The sequence below is a fragment of the Mesoplodon bidens genome (assembly GCF_964165515.1).
Source record: "Mesoplodon bidens genome assembly, chromosome: X".
Classification (NCBI taxonomy): Eukaryota; Metazoa; Chordata; class Mammalia; order Artiodactyla; family Ziphiidae; genus Mesoplodon; species Mesoplodon bidens.
Window position 1 is genome coordinate 28,848,217 of NC_138163.1, and position 17,914 is coordinate 28,866,130.

The window sequence follows — 17,914 nt, forward strand, 5'->3', positions numbered from 1 at the left end:
AAATAAATTACAGTACATGCATATGATAGAACATTGTATTGCCAATAATGATGTTTTCAGAAAAAAAATCAACAACCATGGAAAAATGCTTACTGTATAACGTTAAGTGAAAAATACAGGGTATAAAATTGTATCTAAAATATAACCTGAAATTTAAAAAAATCATGAATGTTTATTTATTTGTTAAGAGTAGAAGGAAAGGGACTTCCCTGGTGGCACAGTGGTTAAGAATCCGCCTGCCAGTGCAGGGGACACGGGTTCGAGCCCTGGTCTGGGAAGATCTCACATGCCGTGGAGCAACAAAGCCCGCGAGCCACAACTACTGAAGCCCACGCGACTAGAGCCCGTGCTCTGCAACAAGAGAAGCCACTGCAATGAGAAGACCACGCACTGCAACGAAGAGTAGCCCCTGCTCGCCGCAACTAGAGAAAGCCTGCGTGTAGCAACGAAGACCCAATGCAGCCAAAAATAAAAAAATAAATAAGTAAAAATTTATTTAAAAAAAAGAGTAGAAGGAAATATACCAAAATGCATAAATATCCCTGAGTTGAGAGACCATCAGTGATTTTTTTTGTCTTCTATTCATATTTTCTGTTTTTTCCAAATTTTTTACAATAAGCATGTATTACTCTTATTTTTAAATAATTGTTTTTCTGATTCTAAATATTACCAGTCTTTTTTCATGCATATATTTTACTTTTGCAAGGTAAAATCCTTTATACATGCTTCTTTTTAGTGTACATTTTCATTTTTCAGTATGCTGTGAATATTTAAAATGTGTACATCATTTGAAATGGCTGCCTAATATTCCATCCCATGCAGGTATCATAATGAACTTAACCAACCTCCTATTATGATATTGAGGTTATTTTCAGTCTTTCACTATTAAAAGGGACTTCTGTGACAAATATCCTGTGTTACCATCTTTTGTACATCTCTTTGTAATTTTGGTAAGTTCCTAGAAGTAGAATGGCTGGGTCAAAAGTATACACATTTAGGGGCTTCCCTGGTGGCGCAGTGGTTAAGGATCTGCCTGCCAATGCAGGGGACACGGGTTCGAGCCCTGGTCTGGGAAGATCCCACATGCTGCGGAGCAACTAAGCCTGTGCGCCACAACTACTGAGCCTGTGCTCTAGAACCCGCGAGCCACAACTACTGAGCCCATGTGCCACAACTACTGAAACCTGCGCACCTAGCCCATGCTCCGCAACAAGAGAGGCCACCGCAATGAGAAGCCCACACACTGCAATGAAGAGTGGCCTCCGCTTGCCGCCACTAGAGAAAGCCCGGGCGCAGCAACGAAGACCCAATTCAGCCAAAAATAAATAAATAAATAAATTTTTAAAAAAAGTATACACATTTAAAATTTTGGTAGTCACTGCCCTATTGCTTACTGGTAATGTATAAAAATACCTTCTCCCCATCCTTGCCAATACTGGGTATTTTTATTCTTTTTTTTAAATTTTTTAATTTTTTTAGAAGATGTTGGGGGTAGGAGTTTATTAATTTAATTTATTTATTTTTGCTGTGTTGCGTCTTCGTTTCTGTGCGAGGGCTTTCTCTAGTTGTGGCAAGCGGGGGCCACTCTTCATCGCAGTGCGCAGGCGCCTCTCACTATGGCGGCCTCTTGTTGCGGAGCACAGGCTCCAGACGCGCAGGCTCAGTAGTTGTGGCTCACGGGCCTAGTTGCTCCGTGGCATGTGGGATCTTCCCATACCAAGGCTCGAACCTGTGTCCCCTGCATTAGCAGGCAGACTCTCAACCACTGCGCCACCAGGGAAGCCCTATTCTTTTTTTTAACATCTTTATTGGAATATAATTGCTTTACAATGATGTGTTAGTTTCTGCTTTATAACAAAATGAATCAGCTATACATATACATCTATCCCCATATCTCCTCCCTCTTGCGTCTCCCTCCCACCCTCCCTATCCCACCCCTCTAGGTGGTCACAAAGCACTGAGAGCTGATCTCCCCGTGTTATGCGGCTGCTTCCCACTAGCTATCTATTGTACATTTGGTAGTGCATATATGTCCATGCCACTCTCTCACTTCGTTCCAGCTTACCCTTCCCCCTCCCCATGTCCTCAAGTCCATTCTCTACGTCTACGTCTTTATTCCTGTCCTGCCCCTAGGTTCTTCTTTTTAATACTTGTTAATATAGAAGGTGAAAATGGTATCTTTATGTTAATTTTTATTTCTTTGATTACCAGTAAAGTTGTATGTTTTCATTTCATATGTTTTTTAGCCATTTTTATTTCTTCTTTTATGAATGTTTTTCTTTGTAATCAGCCAAAAAGCTTGAAGAAACACTTTTTTACATGTACACAAAATAATTGCATGGCACTCAGTGGAATTTGGGGAGGATACTCTGTGATGTTGAGAGTCTAGTCTGGAAATGCCAGCCTGGGGATGACAGTGGGCCTAGGGAACGTTTGATTACTCCTATTGCTCTTGGAGAGGTGGTAAGACTTTTGGTCTCAAATAATGGCTAGCAGTGGTGTTAACTGTCTTTACTGATCTACAGAAGCTACCAATGGTGCAGTACCCCAAGGCCAGCGACCACCCCCTCGTATCAAGAATTTCCAGATAAACAACCAGATTGTGAAGCTGAAATACTGTTATACATGCAAGATCTTCCGGCCTCCCCGGGCCTCTCATTGCAGCATCTGTGACAACTGTGTGGGTGAGTAAAACCAAAGAGACGTTGCCTGGGGAAAGGCTGAGTTGAAGAAGAGGGTCAGGGTGATTTTTCTCAGGAAAGATCAGTGGGGGTGGGAAGATAGATTTAGATAGGAAACAAGCTAGATTTTTAGTTAAGAAACTTTAGATGGGAAACAAGCTTCCGAACAATTGTAAATCAACTGTACTTCTGTAGATCAAATCATAATTTAAATATCCTCTAGTTTAAAAAAAAAACAACCTCTTTGGTAAATAAAGAAATAAACTTTACCTGTTTTTCAAATCTAGATTTTCTTCTACTGGATCTGTTTCAAGTGGAACTCACCTTACGTAGGGGGAGGAGAATCCTAGTCCACTGGAGGGCAGCATCGGGGAAGGAAGGGCTAAATAAGAAGTGGTGTTCCCAGGAAGAAAAATATTGCTAGCATTTTTTGAATTCCTAATATATACTAGGCACTTGCTAAGTGCTTTCCCTTTCTCTCATTTAAGACTCATAAGAACCCCATAAGATAGGTATTATCCCCATTTTACAGATGAAGAAATAGATGAAGCACCTTTGTGTAGGTTCATATAATTAAATTAGTATGGGATGAACCTGGAACAGCTCTGATTCCAAAACCCTCATTTGTTCTTTCTCTGCTTCTGCTGCAAGGGTGGGGGGTGTATGTGTGCATAATACAGAGGTCTGTGCCTCTATCTGCATATATGTGACTTAGTTGTAATCACTGCCTAGTGTATGCTGAGCCCTGGGAAAGATCAAAAACAGGCAGTAAATATGTCTGTTGATAGGCAGATATGTGCAATTCCTTATATTGTCAATAGGCATACTTCCAGCATTCTTTATATATGCCATGGAGCATGCCTGAGTACATTGCTTTCCTCTCATTAGCCAATTCTTTTTAGGTTAAGGTTGGGAAGATATATCTTACTTTATATGGTAAAAGCTATATGTAGATAGGATTTTTATAAATTGAAACTCATTTTAAATGAGCCAGGAAACTTGATATTTCAAGAAAGTGTGATGTGAAGGTTTTCAAAAAGTATTCCCTCTCTTTATTAATATTCTTAAACGTAAAGAACTCATGCAAATTGATTTTTTAAAAAAGAAGCAATAACATTTCAGTAGAAATATGGGCAGCAGATAAAACAGGAAATGCAATTACTTAGTTAACATGAAAAAAAGGTTCATCTCTACTAAAAAGCAAAGAAATAAAAATTAAAACAAGATCTTTTTAAATCTAGAAACTTAGCAAGGAAAACCTGATAACGCGTAGTCCTACACTGGTAGGAGTGTAAATTGGAACAAACTTTTTGGAAGGCAACCTAATAAAATTCATGAAAACCTTAAAACATGTATACCCTTTGATGCCAGTGAGTTGCCTTCTAGGGATCTATCCCAAGAAAATAGTTAGGGATGTGGTAAAGATTTAGGTATGGACATATTTACCTCCAGATTGTTATAGTACTGAAAAATTGGAAAGAAACTATTTGTCCACCAGTAGATAAATGGTCAAATAAATTGTGGGACATAACATACAGTGGACTTCTATGGGTAAAGCTCATACCAGAAAGCTAAATGAAATAAAATAGAAGATAGACTACATTTATAGTGTGATCTCAGTTACACATTTAAAAAAATATAAGTATGTATAAAGAATTATGCAAGGAAGTACTCTAGAACGCTTATTGTCTATTATCTATAGGTTGTGGGGTAATAAGGGATTTTGTTTCTTTCATTAGAAAAAAAATATTTTCAAGTTTTCTACAATGAGCATGTATTACTTGTATCAATATTATCAGAAAAAAGTGTGATTTATAATATATTGATGGTAAAAATATTGAATATATCTGTATAAATCTGCATTTATCAGTGTTTTTTATATGGCAGGTTTGCTTAAAGTAAGGCTGTCTTACTTCCCTTTTCTGAAAAGGTATAGCCCTTTAACTAGGAGATGCACCTGTTTTTACAGCCTTATTTTTTGACTGGTACACAGCTCACTGTGCTTTAAAAATGATATATTTTATTCTTTGTGCCTTTTTCATTCATTAAAATAATACATGTTCATTGTAGAAAATATGGGAAGTACAGGTATTAATAAAACTTAATCCCAAACTCACTCTCCATTTTGCTGTATTTCCTTCTAGTCTTTCTCTTGTTTGTGAAATTAGATCATACTGGAGTTTTTAGTCTTGCCTTTGTCACTTACCATTATATCCTGAGCATTCTTCTACATCTTTAATAAATGTTTTTTGAATATATTATTTTAATGACTGCATAATCCATCATATGGCTATATTCTAGTTTATTTAGGTGGTCTCCTATCAATAGCTATTATTCACTATCCTGTTTTATTCATTATTATAAAACTGCAATCAAAATTATTAAATTTTAAAAAATTATTAAATTTAAGGATGTGGCGAAATTGGAACCTTCATACATTGCTGGTGGGAATGTAAAATGGTGCAGCTGCTGTGGAGAACATTTTGGCAGTTCTTCAGAAAGTTAACATAGAATTATATGACCCAGCAATTCCACTCTTGGGTATATACCTGTATTACCCAGTGTGCTCGGGCTGCCAACAAAATACCACAGACTGAGTAGCTTAAATAACAGAAATTTAATTTCTCATAGTGCTGGAGGTTAGAAGTCCAAAATCACAGTGCCAACTGGGTTGATTTCTGGTGAGGCTTGCAGGTGGCCACCTTCTTGCTGTGTCCTCACATGGCCTTTTTCTCTGTGCTCGCTCACTTCTGGTATCTCTTCCTTTTCTTCTTATAAGGATACCAGTTGTGTTGGATTAGGGCCCCACCCTTATGACCTCATTTAACTTTAGTTACCTCCTTAGAGGCCCTATCTACAAATGCAGTCACACTGGCGTTATGGTTTCAACATTTGAATTTTAGGGGGGGCACAGTTCTGTCCATAACAATACCAAAAAAGAATTGAAAACAGGAACTCAAACGTACTTGTACATCAGTGTTCACATCAGCACTGTTCACGATAGCCAAAAGATGGAGACAATCCAAGCGGTGGTTTGGGGGTGATGAAAATTTTTGGAAATAGGTAGTTGTGATGGTTGTACAACATTGTGAATGTAATTAATGCCAGTGAATTTTACAGTTAAAATTAGTTAAAATGGCAAATTGTATGTTTTATATATTTTACCACAATAAAAAATTTAATAAAAAAGTATTGAACTTAAATTTCTGTGCACATCTCTATTTCCTTATGAGAAATTATTAAAAATGGATTTATTCTGCCAAAGTGGTGTGAGCATTATTAAGGCTCTTGATACATACAGGCAAATTGCTTTCCAGAAAGGTTCTCTCAATTCGTACTTCCACAAACAGTATATTAGAGTGTACATTTTACCGTGTTCTCACTAGCACTGAATATTATTTTTTATATTCTTATTTTGATAGGCAGAAAAGTATCTTATTGTTGTATTAGTATTGCGATGCGTTAGTGAATCTGAAAACGTTTAAATATATGTTTATATGGTATTTATTAACTTTCGCTTTTTGACTATTTTTGAAGGAGTATTTGTATTTTGTTATTGATTTGTATTACAAAATTCACATACTTTCTCGGGTTTTTTTTTCCTCTTTAATTTTCTTTATAGTATTTTTAACATCTATGAAATATTTTTTAAAGTGTATGGAGTCAAATCTATTTTTCTTTGTCATCTGTGGTTTTTTTCCATTACTTTTATGCTTAGAAAGTCCTTCTCCATACAGGTGACAAATGTTCACCTATTCTTTATGGTTATTTTAAGGTTTCACTTTGTTTTTACATTTAACTCTTTAATTCATCTGGAATTAATTTTCGTAAATAGTGTGAGGGAAAAAGATCTAACCTTATTTTCAAGCAAGTAACCAATTGTCTCTGAGTTGTTGATAGAATGATACTGCCTTTCTCTACTGGTTTTGAAGCACTATCAGACAGTAAATTTTTATATATTCTGTTTCTGGGTGATTTCCATTCCATTGAGCTATGCCACTCCATTTCAGGTATGTAGGTTTATAATTTTTTACTAACTGGAGTTTAAGAAAAACCACACTACTCATTTTTCAAAATTTCCTTGGCTATTTACACCTATTTATTCTTCCTGCACTTAGTAGACACACTTACTAAGACTTTTCTTTGGAAAAGCAAGGTCTGTGTTGTTAACTGACAGTGAGACAGATCACTTAACCCCTCAGTGTCTCAGTTTTCTCATCTGTAAAACGGAGAAAATAATATCTTCTTTTGCCCAACTTCCAGGATGATTGTGGGGATCAAATGAGATGGCTGTGAAAACATTGTGAAAAAGTGAAAAATAAAAACCAGTGTTTTTTTAAAATTTATTTTGGAAGGAAATAGGTTTTTTTGGTTTTATTTATTTATTTATTTGAATTTTATTTAATTATTTTTTTTATACAGCAGGTTCTTATTAGTCATCCATTTTATACACATCAGTGTATACAAAACCAGTGTTTTTTACAGTTGAAATAGGCAGCGATCCTAGGGGTCTTGGACTTAGGTATTAAGTGGATGGCAGGGTTGTGCTTAGTTTTGGAGGTTTTGGCACTGGACTCTCTCTTTCTCCCACAGAGCGTTTCGACCATCACTGCCCCTGGGTGGGGAATTGTGTTGGAAAGAGGAACTACCGCTACTTCTACCTCTTCATCCTTTCTCTGTCCCTCCTCACGATCTATGTCTTTGCCTTCAACATCGTCTACGTGGCCCTCAGTGAGTATACAGGGCAGTGTATGTTGCTGGAGGGGTGGGTGGTGGGAGAAGACTTGAGGACAGCTTAGGGGAGTGATTCTGTATCCTGGTGGGAATTTACCATTGTGAAGGCACCTTCGGACCAGTTAGAAGTGAGCACTACTATCTGCTCCTGAACGGGGCTCCAAAACTCAGCTCACATCAATTAGGATTTACCGAGTGTGTTGGCCTTCTCAGTGGCCCTCTGCTGGAGACCAGGACCATAATTACTGGTCTGTACCTAGAGTACTGGGCATTTCTGAGGTGATCCCAAAGGTTGGGGATGTATTTTTGGCTGTATGTGTCACCTCTTTTGCCTCATAAGACCTGCCCTTGTGTCAGGTGGTAGAAGGGATTATACCAGAGAAATGTCTTTTAGTGGCTCATGGTCTACTTTGGAAGATAGAAAATACACACACACATAAAACAGCCTAAGGGCAGATGGGATGCGGAGTTAAAGGAGTGGTCTTAATCAAGGCAGCTTCCTGGGGAGAGGTGAGTCCTGAGCTGGATTTTGAACAGTGAAGAGATATGGATTGATGAAAAAAGAGGATTTTTCTTGGATATTTCTGATTTCTTTCATCTATGAATGAATATCCCCCTCCATGGCCATAGCTGGAGGCTAGGGAAAAGGGAGGGGAGCCAGATGCTTGGCTTGTGGCCGACTCTCTAGTCCAGTGTTGGGTCCTGTATCGAGAAGATGAACCCTTTAGTCAAGAGAGTACCAGCTTGGAGGTGTGAGTCCCTTGCCTGAATGAGGGCTTATCTCTTGCTGGCTTGTAACAAGGGATAGGGAGGGAAGAAAGTGAGTAGGCACTAGGGTATGTGTATATTTTTTACTAAAGTTACTAATCTTTCTCTCTACTCCTCCTCCCAATTTCACAGAATCCTTGAAAATTGGCTTCCTGGAGACATTGAAAGAAACTCCTGGAACATATCCTCCCCTGGCAGGATGTCCCTGTGAAGCCCTCTTAAACTACTTTTCAGCATGCTTTCTGTCTGCAGTTCTCCACCATCTCATTTTTCAGACATCAGAGAGTGCCAACGTCTAAAATTTTTAAATGTAGCCTTAGTGGTAGCAACTAGAATGGAGGATGGCCAGGGCTTAAAGGGAGGTCTTTCCTTCAACTTTGTCTCCACTGCCTCCCTCCCAAGTCCTTCTGATCCCAGGCTCAGCCCTGCCTTCTCTAGTGGGCTATACTTTGCTCTCAATAGACCTCTTGCATCACTTACTGGAAGTCCCACCTTCCCGTTACAGCTAAGGCTTATTTTGTACAGCAGTTACATTTCTGAAAAGGAGATTCAGATGGGATTTCTAGAAATCACATTCTGGTTTCTTTCCCACCAATTTTTTCATCTATAAAGTTTATTTTTTGATGTGTTTTCCATTGGCAGTGATGGCCAACATTGTTTAGCTTTGGACCCCTCCTAAATGTCCCCTTCGAAGAGCCAATGATGAATAAACAAACACCTAAATAGACTAGATCTGTTAGAGAGCTACTTGTAGTGAATAAACAGGCATCCTTTACCCTTCATGAGGGATATAGCCAGCAAGTTTAGAATTCACCCGTTGTTATGTATGGATATATATTTGTGATATATGTTCCAAGGGGTAAAGGTGGTGTGACCGGTGTCATGAGTATGGGCTGCGGCATCAAGTCCCCTGGTGTGGCTTCTTCCACATTCCTTAACCAACACCTCACTGTTCTAGAAGTACTCATTTGCTTCTTCACGCTCTGGTCTGTCGTGGGACTGACTGGATTCCACACTTTCCTTGTGGCTCTCAACCAGACAACCAATGAAGATGTGAGTCAACTTTTCCTCTCCTCATTACATATTCTTCTACCAAAAGCCTATTCTCTAATTACCTGCTGGAGAACTGAGTCTCCAGGGCCTGGGAGGTTGAGGCAGGCAGAAGCCAGGTGAGGGAGATTGTTAAACCAGGTGTGTAGAAGAAAAAGCAGACTGCTTTGTTTGTTGTAGGGAATTAGGAAGAAGAGATTGAATGGTTGGGTGAGCACAAGGTCTTTAGCTGTTCATAGGTCCTTAAAAGCTAACTGGTGCCTCTGGGTTTGGAATGGAGAGGGACAGTTGCATTGAATAAGTCCTTGCTTTTAAAAAGTTACCAATTGGGACTTCCCTGGTGGCGCAGTGGTTAAGAATCCGCCTGCCAATGCAGGGGACACCGGTTCGAGCCCTGGTCTGGGAAGATCCCACATGCCGCGGAGCAACGAAGCCCATGCGCCACAACAACTGAGCCTGCGCTCTAGAGCCCGTGAGCCACAACTACTGAGCCTGCGTGCCGCAGCTACTGAAGCCTGCACGCCTAGAGCCCGTGCTCCGCAACAAGAGAAGCCACTGCAATGAGAAGCCCGCGCACAGCAACAGAGCGGCCCCCGCTCGCCGCAACTAGAGAAAGCCCACGCACAGCAACGAAGACCCAATGTAGCCTAAAATAAATAAATTAATGAATTAAAAACAAAAAGTTACCAATTAATCCATATTCATTGTAGAAAATCAGGAAATACAGATGAGCAAAAAATAGCAAATAAGTCCCTTTAATTTTACCTCGTAGGCATCACCATTGTCAATGGTATGATCTATAGTCTTCTAGACTTGTCTAGACTTGTTCCGTGTTTGTTTATGTGAATATATTATGTATTTTTAAATGGAAATAATACATAATGCTCAGGTATCTGCTTTTGTACTCTATTGTGAATATTTTTCCATGGCTATGCATGTATTTCTTTTTTTTTTTTCTGTTGTGGTAAAAGACATAAAATGCACCATCTTTTTTTTTTTTTTGGCTGCGCTGGGTCTTCGTTGCTGCACACAGGCTTTCTCTAGTTGCGGTGAGCAGGGGCTGCTGTTTGTTGCAGTGCATGGGCTTCTCATTGCGGTGGCTTCTCTTGTTGCGGAGCGCAGGCACTAGGCGCGTGGGCTCAGTAGCTGTGGCGCAGGGGCTTAGTTGCTTCGTGGCATGTGGGATCTTCCTGGACCAGGGATCGAACCCGTGTCCCCTGCAGTGACAGGCGGATTCTTAACCACTGGACCACCAGTGAAGTCCTTAAAATGTACCATCTTAAACCATTTTTTAAGTTTACAATTCAGTGGTATTAGTACATTCACATTGTTGTGCAACCATCACCACCATCCATCTCCAGAACTTTTTCATCTTCCTGTGCTGCATGTATTTCTTCAACATAATGTTTAATGTAAGCCTTGGCTTTTATCTTGCAGATCAAAGGCTCATGGACAGGGAAGAATCGTGTCCAGAATCCCTATAGCCATGGCAATATTGTGAAGAACTGCTGTGAAGTGCTGTGTGGCCCCTTGCCCCCCAGGTACTCAGAGGACTAGAAGATCCTGGAACTCTTGGGACAAGCAGTTTGACCTGATCCTGTCACCTGGTCTGATGCATTCTTCTGAACATGGCCTCTTCGTGTCAAAAGAGGTCTTTCCAGGGATTGTCCCTTGGTGCCATATCTACATGGACCATAGACCATGGGCTGGTTGTTTTGAAGGAATGACCTTTCATTCTTATTTTATCTGTTTGTTCCCTTGTTAATGTGGTATTCCCTGGTTTGTGGAAGAAAAAGTGAATGGAAGGTAGGAGATATGTGCTAGGATCAGACTAGACTGCCAAAGGGCAGGTTTATATTTTCCAGCACACACAGGAAGATTCAGTGGGGTGGGTGGGTGGAGAGGTGGATGCAAAGTGCTTTGTTAACTCTCCTGTCTCCTTCAGTGTGCTGGATCGAAGGGGTATTTTGCCACTGGAGGAAAGTGGAAGTCGACCTCCCAGTACTCAAGAGGCCAGTACCAGCCTCTTGCCTCAGAGCCCAGTAAGTGTTCCTGACTTTTTAAGGCTTTTAGACTTTAAGACTGAGTTGGGGATAGAGGGTGTAGACTAAATTTACACCTTAGAGATATAATTAGGCAATTTTGTGTCCAATCACTCCAGCTTCCCTGTTTCTGCTTCTGCCCTGACGTTGCCTTAAGATCTTTGTGCCCTTGACATAGATTGAGATCTAGTCATTTCTTCAACATTCTGTGCCAGCCAATGTGCTAGGTGCTAGGGATACACCAGTGAACAAGTCACATGATGCGTCTGCTCTTATGGAGCTCATTGTCTAGTGGGGACGAGAGAAAACAGGTTATTAGTCCATGTAGTGAAAAGTGCCTTGATGAGGGAAGCATAAAATGCTATAGGAGCAATGACAGGGGTCAGGGGGGTGGGTTGGAGTTAGTGGTGTGGTTACCTTGGTAGAAGGAGGCTTCCTCACTGGATTATGCAGATGTGGAAACTCTCCTAGCTATACTGATCACATATGCTTTAATAAAGTATGTTCCTAAAAAGTTATTAGTTGAACTTGCTTTTTTTTGTAATAGCTCTGTTGAGATATAATTCAGATACCATAAAATACCTGTTTAAAATGTAGGATTCACTGGTTTGTAATATGTTCACAGAATTGTGCTATCATCACAACAATCCATTTTAAAACATTTTCATTGCCCCCCCAAAAAAAACCCCTGTACCCATTAGCAGTCACTCTCCCTTTCCCCCCAGTTCCCTCAGCCCCATCCCTAGGGAACTATTAATCTACTTTCTTTCCCTGTAGACTTCTTCTGTACATTTCATATAAATAGAATCATATTATATGTGGTCTTTGGTGACTGGCTTCTTTGATTTAGCCTTGTATTTTCAAGGTTCATCTATGTTGTAGCATGTAGCAGTACTTCTTTCCTTTATATGGCTGAATAATATTCTGTTATATAGATAGACTACATTTTATTTATCCATTCATCAATTGATAGACATTTAGGTTGTTTCCACCTTTTGGTTATTATGAATAATGCTGTAATGAACATGTGTATGCAAGTTGTTTTTTTTTGACACAATTCAGATTTTTTTAGCAGATATTTTAAATATTTATTTATTTATTTATTTATTTACTTACTTACTTATTTATTTATTTTTGGCTGTGTTGGGTCTTCGTTTCTGTGTGAGGGCTTTCTCCAGTTGCGGCAAGCAGGGGCTACTCTTCATCATGGTGCGTGGGCCTCTCACTATCGTGGCCACTCTTGTTGCAGAGCACTGGCTCCAGACGCGCAGGCTCAGTAGTTGTGGCTCACGGGCCCAGTTGCTCCGTGGCATGTGGGATCTTCCCAGACCAGGGCTCGAACCTATGTCCCATGCATCGGCAGGCAGATTCTCAACCACCGCACCATCAGGGAAGCCCCTGTATGCAAGTTTTTACATGGACATGTGTTTTCATTTTTCTTGGCTATGTACATGGAATTGAAATTGCTGGGTCATATAGTAACTTTATGTTTAACCTTTTGAGGAACTGCTGTACTGTTTTCCAAAGTGGCTGTACCATTTTTCATCCCCACCAGTCACATTTGAGGGTTCCAACTTCTCCATATCCTGGGCAACACTTATTATTATCATCCAGCAGTTTGATTCTAGCCATCCATCCTAGTGTGTGTGAAGTCGTATCTCACTGTAATCTTGATTTGCATCTCCCTGATGAACAGTGATGTCGAGCATCTTTTCATGATTTTATTGGCCATTTCTGTATCTTCTTTGGAGAAGTGTCTATTCAGATCCTTTGTCAATTTTTATTTTTTATTTTTATTTTTTGTGGTACTCGGGCCTCTCACTGTTGTGGCCTTTCCTGCTGCAGAGCACAGGCTCCGGATGTGCAGGCTCAGCGGCCACGGCTCACGGGCCCAGCCGCTCCGTGGCACATGGGATCCTCCTGGACTGGGGCACGAATCCTTGTCCCCTGCATTGGCAGGCAGACTCTCAACCACTGCGCCACCAGGGAAGCCCTTTTGTCAGTTTTTAAGTTGGGTTGTTTGGGGGTTTTTTATTGTTGAGTTGTAGGAGTTCTTAATTCTGTATGTAAGTCCCTTATCAGAGAAATGATTTGCAAATATTCTCCCATTCTGTAAGTTGTATTTTCACTTTCTTGATGGTGTCCTTTCGAGCACAAAAGATTTCAATTTTGGGACTTCCCTGGTGGTCCAGTGGTTAAGACTCTGAGCTTCCACTGCAGGGGGCGCGGGTTCCATCCCTGGTTGGGGAGCTAAGTTCCTACATGCTGCGTGGCGCAGCCAAAAAAAAAAGATTTCAATTTTGATGTAGTCTAATTTGCCTATTTTGTTGTTGTTGTTGCTTGTGCTTTTGTTGTCAGATCTAAGAAATCATTGCCTAATCCAAGGGCATGAAGATTTATCCTGTTTTCTTCTAAGAATTTTAGAGTTTTAGCTCTTAAATTTAGGTCTTTGATCCATTTTGAGTTAAGTTTTATATATTGTGTGAGGTAGAGGGTTTAAGTTCTTTCTTTTTTTTAATTAATTTTTAAAATTTATTTATTTTTGGCTGCATTGGGTCTTTGTTGCTGTGCATGGGCTTTCTCTAGCTGTGGCGAGCAGGGGCTACTCTCCGTTGCGATGCGTGGGCTTCTCATTGCGGTGGCTTCTCTTGTTGTGGAGCACGGGCTCTAGGCGCGCGGGCTTTAGTAGTTGTGGTGCACGGGCTTTGTTGCTCTGCAGCATGTGGGATCTTCCTGTACCAGGGCTTGAACCTGTGTCCACTGCATTGGCAGGTGGATTCTTAACCACTGCACCAGCAGGGAAGTCCCAAATTCTTTCTTTTGCATGTGGATAGCCAGTTGTCTCAGCACAGTTTGTTGAAGATTATTCTTACTCTGTTGAATTGTCTTGGCACCCTTGTCAAAAATCAATTGAGCGTAAACATGAGAGTTTGTTTCTGGACTCTCAGTCCTATTCCACTGATCAATAAATTTATTCTTTTTTAAAAAATGTATTTATTTATTTATTTTTGGCTGAACTGGGTCTTTGTTGCTGCGCGCGGGCTTTCTCTAGTTGCCGTGAGCAGGGGCTAGTCTTCCTTGCAGTGCAAGGACTTCTCATTGTGGTGGCTTCTCTTGCTGTGGAGCATGGGCTCTAGGCGTGCAGGCTTCCGTAGTTGTGGCGCACGGGCTTAGTTGTTCCGCAGCATGTGGGATCTTCCTGGACCAGGGCACAAACTCGTGACCCCTGCATTGGCAGGCGATTCTTAACCACTGTGCCATCAGGGAAGCCCCAGTAAGTTTACTCTTAATTCCAGTATCACACTGTCTGGGTTGCTGTAGCATTGTAGTAAGTTTTGAAATTAGGAGGTGTGAGTCCTCCAAATTTATTCTTTATTCAGTTGTTTTGGCTGTGGCCCCTTGTATTTCCATATGAATCCTAGAATCAGCTTGTCAATTTCTGCAAAGATGCCAGGTGGAATTTTGGTGGGGATTGCATTGAATCCTTAGATCAATTTGGGGAGTATTATCATCCTAACAAGATTAAGTCTCCTGAGCCATTAACACATGGGCTGTCTTTTCATTTATTTAGGTCTTTTAAAATTTCTTTCAACAATGTTTTGTAGTTTACAGAGTATAAGTTTTACACTTCTTTTGTTACACTTATTCATAAACATTTTATTCTTTTTGATGTTATTATGAATGAAATTATTTCAGATTGTTCATTGGGAGTATATAGAAATACAATTTTTTTTTTTTTTTTTTTTTGCGGTACGCGGGCCTCTCACTGTTGCGGCCTCTCCCGTTGTGGAGCACAGGCTCCAGACGCGCAGGCTCAGCAGCCATGGCTCACAGGCCCAGCTGCTCCGTGGGATGTGGGATCTTCCCAGACCGGGGCACGAACCCATGTCCCCTGCATCGGCAGGCGGACTCTCAACTACTGCGCCACCAGGGAAGCCCAGCTGGTTTTTTTGTATATTGATTCTGTATCCTGAAACCTTGCTGAACTTTTTTTATTAGTTCTAATAGATTTTTAGTAGACTTGAACTTTCTTTTAAAATCAAATTCTCCTGGAATTCCCTGGCGGCCCAGTGGTGAGGACTTAGCACTTTCACTGCCATGGGCCAGGGTTCAATCCCTGGTTGGGGAACTAAGATCCCACAAGCCACGCAGTGCGGCCAAAAAAAAGAAATCGAATCCTACTCTTAGGTGAATGCTATTTGTAAGTTAGATAATTGTTCTCTACTTTGCCTTTCTTAAATTTTTAATTTTCTTTTCTGAAGTACAGCAAACTCATGTTTATATATCATTATCATCATTTTGAATATTGTTTTTCTGATGTGTCTGATCCTAAATCATTACAGTATAGGTTAGTGATTCTCAGTTGAATGTGGGGAAGGGTGGTATTTTAGAATCACTCAGGAGGCATTTTCAAACCAGATATACCATCTGAAGATTTTACCACCCCACCCTCTTTGGTTTAGAATCACTCTTCTAGGGAGGTATGTGTTAGGGCCGAAAGAAGATTGAGAACCACCATGTCAGGCCTTGTTAGACAAGTATGTTATAACATTCTGTTGTGAAGGAGGGAAAGTGGTCTGTGTAATTATTTGTGGTCCCTTTTATTATTATCATGCATAATAATTGAACCATCTGTCCACAACAGACAGTTAAGAATAGAACTCAAATAAACTTCAATTGCCTTCTGCTGAGAAGACGAAAGTCTTGTCTTGGTTCTGAGTTTGGTGTTGGTGGTGGCGTATCTGTAGCATCAGTGTGGTTGATGGGTTCAGAGGAAGAGTTCAGTGTCTATGGATTATCTCCATTTGGATTTTGAGGGAGAGCTTTGTATTGAATTTGATATCTTTTCTTTCTCAGGCTCCAACAGACCATCTAAGCTCCGATGAGATGCCGGAGGACACCAGCACTCCTGAAGAGATGCCACCCCCAGAGCCCCCAGAGCCCTCACAGGAGGCCACTGAAGCTGAGAAGTAGCCTATCTATGGAAGAGACTTTTGTTGTGTATGATTAGGGCTGTGAGAGATTTAATGGGAGAAGATAACCTGAGACAGAGAGCAAGTAAGCTGTTCCTATTACTGTTTTTCTTTGGTCTTTATTCACCCAGTTGTAAACTGGCATTTTCTTGCTGCAAGCTTTTTTTAATTTCTGGACTCAAGCAGTTGCAGAAGATGTCAGTCACCTCTGGTAACTGGACAAATGGGTCCCTTGGGCCCTGGCACTGGTTTTCCATGGCCTCAGCCACAGAGGCTCCTTGGACTCCCCTCTCTTCCCAGATCCCAGCTCTCCTGCTTGGGATCACTGGCCCAATTCTGGGGTAAAGGTTCTTGAGACTGGCTCAAATCCTCTCAGGCTGCTGCACCTCATGAGTCCAGGGGCAGTCACAGAGAACTCTGGCCAGGGAATTCTAACTGGATTCTTGAGGCCTTCAGAATGGAGGGGGATGGAGAGTGGGGTTGGAAGATTCTCCTGGCTACAAAGTGCCAACATTGCCAGCAAATCCTTTCAGGAATGGGGCAGGCAGTTTCCACTTGTTGTATTTATTCGTGCAGCTTCTCCTTTGTCCCCTGTCCACTCTCTAACACCCAAGCCCCACTCTTTTCCAGTGAGATATATGTAAGTAATTGCAGTATAGATAACAATTCACATTTCTTGTAGACTACCCAGAAACTTTTTAATACCTGTGCCGTTCTCCATAAGAACTTATGAGATGCCAACGGCACGGCCCCTCGCACTCTCTGTCTCATCTCTCCTCCTCTCTCATTAGCCCCCCCCCTTTTTTTTTTTTTTTTTTTTGCATAACGCGGGCCTTTCACTGTTGTGGCCTCTCCCGTTGCGGAGCACAGGCTCCGGACGCGCAGGCTCAGCGGCCATGGCTCACGGGCCCAGCCGCTCTGCGGCATGTGGGATCTTCCCGGACCGGGACACGAACCCGTGTCCCCTGCATCGGCAGGCGGACTCTCGACCACTGCGCCACCAGGGAAGCCCCTCATTAGCCCCTTTTAATTTGTTTTCCTTTTCACTCTTGTTCCCGTTGGGAGCAGGAACGGCAGTAATAAAAGTCTGCACTTTGGTGGTTCCTTTTCCTCAGAGGAAGCCCGAGTGCTCACTTAAACACTACCCCCTCAGACTCCCTGTGTGAGGCCTGCAGAGGCCCTGTATGCACAAATGGGGAAACTAAGGCACAGAGAGGCTCTCCTCTCCTCTCCCCCTATGTCCCCTCAAAAAAGAGAAAAAAAAGAAAAAGAAAGGATAACCAGTACTTCCATTAGGCCTCGGCTGAGTGAGGAGGGAAAGCCCTGCACTGCTGCCCTCCTGGGGGACCCACTCCAAGGCCTTGGCCCACCGCGGGCTTGGTAACCACACTGGGGGCTTCCTCCAGGCCCCGCTCTTCCAGCACTTCCACCGGCAGAGTCCCAGAGCCGCTTCACCCTGGGGGTGGGCTGTGGCCCCCAGTCAGCTCTACTCAGGACCTGCTCTATTTCAGGGAAGAAGATTTATGTATTATATGTGGCTATATTTCCTAGAGCACCTGTGTTTTTCTAAGCCAGGGTCCTGTCTGGATGACTTCCGGGGAGGGGGGGGAGTGTAAACCAGAACTTTTAATCTATTTGAAGGCGATTAAACTGTGTCTAATGCAAA

General features: G+C 41.6%; 1 protein-coding gene across 1 annotated transcript in view; it reads left to right on the forward strand.

Annotated features, from left to right (window-relative positions):
• Positions 1-17,914, forward strand: part of ZDHHC9 (zDHHC palmitoyltransferase 9) — a 34,387-nt gene extending 16,473 nt beyond the window's left edge. The window contains exons 5-11 of the mRNA XM_081221736.1: positions 2,526-2,684; positions 7,275-7,412; positions 8,316-8,362; positions 9,132-9,236; positions 10,671-10,774; positions 11,179-11,275; positions 16,133-17,914. Coding sequence (XP_081077862.1) covers positions 2,526-2,684; positions 7,275-7,412; positions 8,316-8,362; positions 9,132-9,236; positions 10,671-10,774; positions 11,179-11,275; positions 16,133-16,249 — 767 coding nt within the window. The 3' untranslated portion in view covers positions 16,250-17,914. The remainder of the gene's footprint in view (positions 1-2,525; positions 2,685-7,274; positions 7,413-8,315; positions 8,363-9,131; positions 9,237-10,670; positions 10,775-11,178; positions 11,276-16,132) is intronic.